Source organism: Eptesicus fuscus, chromosome 20 (assembly GCF_027574615.1).
Source record: "Eptesicus fuscus isolate TK198812 chromosome 20, DD_ASM_mEF_20220401, whole genome shotgun sequence".
Taxonomy (NCBI): Eukaryota; Metazoa; Chordata; class Mammalia; order Chiroptera; family Vespertilionidae; genus Eptesicus; species Eptesicus fuscus.
Window position 1 is genome coordinate 22,573,474 of NC_072492.1, and position 6,387 is coordinate 22,579,860.

The 6,387-nt window shown below is 59.0% G+C and overlaps 1 protein-coding gene across 2 annotated transcripts in view; it reads right to left on the bottom strand.

Annotated features, from left to right (window-relative positions):
- The window catches only part of RHBDL3 (rhomboid like 3), a 48,094-nt gene extending 42,580 nt beyond the window's left edge, over positions 1-5,514 (bottom strand). Inside the window, exons 1-2 of one of the 2 annotated variants that reach the window (XM_054709431.1) lie at positions 5,404-5,514; positions 3,822-3,845 (exon numbers count right to left, since the gene is read on the bottom strand). In XM_054709431.1, coding sequence (XP_054565406.1) covers positions 3,822-3,845; positions 5,404-5,514 — 135 coding nt within the window. The remainder of the gene's footprint in view (positions 1-3,821; positions 3,846-5,403) is intronic. The other variant, XM_054709432.1, reaches the window with a different exon arrangement.
- Between the last annotated feature and the right edge of the window lie 873 nt (positions 5,515-6,387).

Here is a 6,387-nt window from a genome sequence, read left to right on the forward strand (position 1 = left end):
TAGGAAATAGCAGCATATATTTATGAAATCCGAAAAGGGATAAAAACTGTCTCAGGCCCGAAGCAATAGAAGGAATTGTGAAGCAAAAGCCCAACAGATTCAACTATAGAAAAATAAGACATTTTTTTTTATCATCCTGTATAATAAAACCCTAATATCCTATATAATGAAACCCTAAATTGCAAATTGACTGAACGGTGGAACGACCAGTCGCTATGATGCGCACTGACCACCAGGGGGCAGATGCTCAACGCAGGAACTGCCCCCTGGTGGTCAGTGTGCTCCCACAGGGGGAGTGCTGCTTAGCCAGAGGCTAGGCTCACCACTGGGGAGCGCAGCAGTGGTGGCGGGAGCCTCTCCTGCCTCCAAGGCAGCTCTAAGGAGCAGCGAGCCGGCTTCTGGCTGAGTAGGCTCATGGCTGGTGAGCGCAGCCATGGTGGCGGGAGCCTCTCCCACCTCCGCTGCAGGCAGGCGGTAAGGAGCGAGGGGTCCTGGACCGCAAGAGCCTCGGACTGCAAGAGGGCGCAGGCGGAGTGGAGGGACACCCTTACCCGCCCCCGCCCCCTAGTGCACAAATCCGTGCACTGGGCCTCTAGTGATACTATAACAACAGATCAATATTTATGGTAACTTTAAAATCTAGTATTTAGAAGAACCATTAAGATCCCAATGATATGAGAAGACAATTCGTTCAAGCAGAAGTTAAAATAGGAAACAAAAACATGGGACATGTGGGAGATAGTGGGGAGGGGGTGATGATCTTCAGGCTTCCTGACTGCTGTAACTTCTGGGATCGATGGGAAAAACTGAGGAAGGGGTGAGGATGGATATCATGCAATAAGCCAGCTTGAGCAGGCCAGACAAATGCCCAGAATGCCGGGGGCGGGGGGGCAACTGGATAAACTTCCAAGGGTCTGGGTTCACCTGTTTCCTTCACCTCCAGCTTCCACAAAAGGCATTCTGGCTATTTAGTTGAGGGGTGACTACATAAGACCAAAAGGCCAAGGTCAGGGTTTCCAGCCTTTAAGACCAGAAGGCCAAGGTTATGGCTTGCAGCCTTTGAGGTCCAATTAGTTTCATGCTGAGTCAAAGCTACTCTATGTGCTGAAGAACTAGACAGCATAGAGGAACTGGTCCAATTCCATTCCTAACACCTGGAAAAAGGTCCCAGCAGATCCTAGTTGGAAACCAGCTGACCACTGGTATCCCCTTGATCCAGGAGGGAAGGAGAACTGACTGGCCAGCCTCAACGCAGAAACTGCCCCCTGAGAAATGAACTGTAGGGCACATCAGCTTGCAGGAACTCTGACAGGTGTGGTGTGAGTACCCCCCCGCCCCCGATTCACCAGAGGTTGACCTGCTGGGGCTGTCTATGAGACGGCAGGGAGGCCGCCTGCAACCCCCAGCCAATGTTCTTTCCTAAGGGCACCAAGTGCACCCTCACCAAACCCTACCTTTAAGCAGGCCCAGAGGAAGTGGCAGGAAGGACAAAACACTTCAGCGTTCTGAATAACCTGGCGTCCTTCTGAAGCTGGTGTCTGTTTATGAAGCTTCAGACCTACTCTTCATTTAGCCCTATCAGGGGAATGGTCCAGAGTTGGCAAAGCAAGGGAACGAACGCAGAGGGACTGGGTATGTGCCAGAGGTCAAACCCTGTCCTTCAACACAAAGCACTGACAGGCCCAGCTGGCGTGGCTCCGTGGTTGAGCATTGACCTGTGAACCAGGAGGTCACAGTGGATTCCAGGTCAGGGCACATGTCCGGGGTTGTGGGCTCCATCCCCAGTGTGGGGCGTGCAAGAGGCAGCCAATCAGTGATTCTCTCTCATCACTGATATTTCTATCTCCCTCCTTCTCCCTTCCTCTTTGAAATCAATAAAAATATATTTTTAAAAATTTAAAGAAGCACCCTTAGGAAGGATGACAAAAATTGGCCTCCAATGCCACATGAAGGATAGGAGTAGATAGGCAGAACTTGTAAGACAAAATTGTTTGCCCAGAGTATGTTTTGGGAGTTTCTTTCCTAGGATAATTGTGCCTGTTGGTTTCTGGGTGGGCCTTCCCCGAAGAGGGGGATGGTCTTTCGGACACTCAGGACCTCCCTCCAGCGGCAGAAACTGAATTGCATAGACCACCCACTAATACCAGGTACTACACATTCTCCCTGCTCCCTCCAGTTCCAAATTCCTCCTACTAAAAGTTTTCCTCCATTCATCCAAATAGTTTGTTTTAAAGTGTAAACACACACCCAGGGACCAGCAAAGGAAATTAATCAAACGAGAAAGACACGGACAGAGCCGAACAGAATGATACACGGTGTTCTAGGTTCTGATTCTAAATCTGACAAGAAGTGTGAAGGGCTGGCAGCTTGCTGGTTGGGGACTAGTGGCAGCAAGCGGCTCACTCCCGCCTCAGGGCATCAGGCCAGCAGCTGCTGTACTCTCAGGAGCCGGAGGGAGAGTGGGTGGCACTTAGGCGCAGAGGGAGACATGTGAAACGCCACGGGGACAGGAGCTACTAGACGCTCCCCAAACCACAGCCAGGCCTCGTGTTAACGTGGATGACACCCCATATCCCCACCCCAGGCCCGCCATGTCTTTCAAGCTGCAATTTCATGTCTTTGCTGCCCACCTGGGCATCTGCATTGAGCTGGCTCTTCAAACTGAACTTGTCCGGAACCAAAATTGTCCTTTGTGCCAACCCCACTCCCCCCAATCCCAACCCTGACTTTCCCTTCCCCGCCGGATTCAGAAGGTCAGGTATATATGCGGTTCACCTCATCTATTCAGTCTAGTGAGATCTGCTGAGTCTCTCATCGCCATGTCCCTCTTCCTTTCCATTCTTACTGTCTTCCTCCAAGTCAGTGTCTGGGTCCATGCACGGCAGCAGGCTCCTCGTAGTGTCGCTCACCGCTGCAGTCCATCCACCACCACCCCACTGTCACGCAGAATCTTCCCAAAGCATGGCTTGGATCCCGTAACAAACCTGCTGAAAAACGCTCAAAGGCTTCCCCTGCCTCCAACAGGGCATGGTCTGGTCCGAGCTACTTTTTCAGCTCTATCTCCCTCGCCAACAAAACATATTCCCGCACAAAGTTCATGGCACAGTCATCGTCACCCCAGGACTGCAGTGCTCACTATTCCCCCAACACGGGGACAGCTCCGGCCTCCTCTCCTGCTGCTTCATGGAACGAAGCGGGAGGAGGACAATCACAACAGCACCCAACACGAGTACCAAGCAAGGAGAACCATATCCTGGCTGAAGGTCAGCTGTCCATCTCTGGGTTTCAAAGTTGGCATCCCCAACCCCATTCCATTCCCCACGCCTAGACTCTGGGCATTGCAAACAATCACATACTATTTCCCCTACACCCCTCCCTCCATTCCTGCCAGGAAATCAGTTAGCTTTCAGAAGAGCCCGTATTGTCAGTCACGCTCCAAGGATGGCAGAGGTTGGACTTCATTGGTGGCCACAGAGCTCTGATAGTGGGTTAGAGAAGAAGAGGGGACGTTAACCTAAGCCTTCCCCCCGCCTCCCCAGGCCCAAAGGCAATCCCCTGGCATACAGACACCGTCCCTGCCTTTCAATATGTATTGTCCAGTCTCTACATAGTATAGACCCAGCTCTGACGAAGTGAGCTGAGAGGAGGACCGAGGGAGGGAAGGATGTCTCAGGGGACCCTCCGCCTCCTGAAACTGGGGGAGCAGTGTCTTCAGTCCCAGAGATGCACTAGGCCACACCCCCACCCCAAGTCACCATCTTCAGTTCTCTGATTTGGGGGAGGGCTGGGAGGAAGAGGGGGGAATTTAACTGCTCACATACCTGATCAAACAGGACTTTCCAGTGCTGGTAGAGAGGAAGGCCATGCAGGAGAGGAGGAAGAGGAGAGAAAGAAAGAAACACACACTTATCACCAAGGCTTCTGTAGCCCCCTAATGTTTCTGACATAGCCTCCCAGCTGCTCCCCAGGTTCAGGGACCCACCACGAGGGACGAGTGAAAACCTGGGAAGGGCTTCCCAGGTGAGTCGGTACTGAGCAAAGGGAGGGAACTCGGGGAGGAGGAGGCGGGAGGAGTGTCCCTCTTTCCCAGGCAGCCAGGCAGTGGGATGCGCAGAACAAGGGGGATTCACAACGATGACTCAATAAAGGCCTCGGCCTCTGCCCAAGGGCCTCCAACAACTTCTAGAAACTGTAACTCTTGTATCCCCTTCTGCTCCCCAGCCAGGGAATGCATACCCAGGTGCCCTTCCATCAGACCAGTGGCAGTGGCCTCCACCTGCTGGGGGCAGAGACCCCTTACTCAGGAAAACACGTTCTCTCCCCCCCCCCCCCCCCCCCCCCACAGGCGCTGCGGGTTGGGAGGAAAGGGCTCCCCCATGTGCTGAAATTCACCCAGTCTCTTCCAGGCTGAGTCCCAGTGGTGAGGACGTGAGATTCTACCAGGGCTTTGGGGGCAGAAGCAAGTGAGAGGTTTAACTATAGGAGCCACAGGGAGGGAAGGTGTTACGCTCCCCCCCCTCTCCTCCCCTGCCATCCAGACTTTCGGCTTAGGCTTGGTAGGTTGGGAGGGGGCCCTGGCTTCACTTCCGTATCCCGCACCCTGAGTGCCGGGGCAGGGCCAAAGGTCTGCCTCTCTAGGTGCAGGTTAACCTCGGAGGGAGAAGCCTAGGAAACCCCAGTTCCCAGGACCCCCCAGTGCCGGCAACGCAGGTGACTTCCGGGACCCAGCGGAGGGGGGCTCGAGCTGCAGATGTGGGGAAGCCCTTGGGGAAGCCCCTCCGCAACCCCGCCGGGGACCGTCCAGGTACCGACGCGTCCCGCACTCCGGAGCCCCCTTCTGGAGCGACGGGCTCCCCGCACTCCTCTCCCTCCTCCCGGTGCAGGGACCGGGCCAGCTTGAATTTCAATCAGTGTCGCGACACCGCAGGTGCCGGCAGGGGCTGATCCGCGGGCGAACAAGGGGGTCCTCAGACCGGCTAGCGGTGCCGGGTTCTGGGGACCCTGCGGCGCCCGCCCCTTCCCGGGCCCGGAGAACCCGCAGGTCGCGAGTGGGAGGGGAGGGGGAGTCACTGCCGTGACGCGGCCGCCTCTGCGGGAAAACGCCGCGTCCCGGGCACTGCACCAGCCGCGGGGAAGGGGCCCCGGCGGCCGACGGTCCCCAGCGCAGCGGCGCGGGCTGCGTCCCGCAGGGAAGCCGCGGGAGCCCGAGGGGGGGTGGTGGTGGCGCTCGCGCTTTTGGGGAGACCGGTCCCTCCGCCCCCTCCCGCCCGCGGGGACCCGGCCAATCCGGGGCGCTCCCGCGTCACCTTGAAACCTCCAAGTTGCCCCATGGAGGCGAGTCGGGGCAGCTCTCCTCCGAGTGCCCCCCAGAAAGTTTGCCCGGGCAGGGGAGGGGGCACTCACGTCCTCGGGCGCCACCGGCGGCCGCTCGTCGGCCTCGGGTCCCAGCTCCACGATGCGCTCCGCCTCGGCGCAGGCGGCCACCGCGGGGCCCGGGCTGGGGTGCTCGCCCATGCCGGAGCGGGGTCCGGGGGCGGCTGGCGGCTGTGGTTTCGTCCCGGGCGCCAGGCTAACTTTGCGCCGCGGCGGCCGCGCCGCTCCGGGGACTCAGTGCGCGCCGCGCCGCCTCCGCGCCCGCCCCCGCCCGCATGGCCCCCGCACCGCCGCCTCGCGACCCGGAACGCCCGCCCCTTGGCCGCCAAACTTCTCCGCGCCAGCGGCCCGCCGGCCTCCGCTCGGCCCCCACGCCAGGCTCCGAAGCGAGGGCGCCCTTGGGCCGGCCCAGCCCCCGGCTCCCCGCGCTCCCTTCCCGTTTCCCGCGGCCCCCGCTCTGCGCCGGAGTCTCCTCCTCCCCACGGACTCCTCGCCGGCGGTGCGCAGGCGGGGGCGGGGCTGCTCCGGGGGCCGCCGGCGCCCACCCCCTTCCCTGGACGCCGCCACCCGGGCCAAATCGGTTAGAGCGCCGCGGCGCGGGAGGGCGGAGGGCTGCGGCGGGGTTGGCTGGCAGTGGCTGCACCTCCCGGGGCGGGGATGGGGCTGCGCTGTCTCTGGGCCCCTCACCACCCGCCTCCACCCCGGGTCCGGTTCGACTCTGCATGGAGCCGGGGCCGAGGCCGGGTGCAGGGCCCGCTTCCCTAGACCCACCGGGCTAACGGTTAGTTGGAGGCAGTAGATGCGTGAAGGAGGCAGGACGTTTCACTAAGTTGGCAACGCCAGGGTTAACTGAAAGTGAACTGGGGGACGGATGCTGAGAGGAGGCGATCCCATCACCCTGACTCTCTGCACTGAGGGCTCAGACTCTGGGAGGTCCAGGTAGGCCCATGATTTAGGGATGGGAGAAGTCAGATAGGGAAGCCCCGGACAGGACCCCCACCCTAAGCCTTGCCC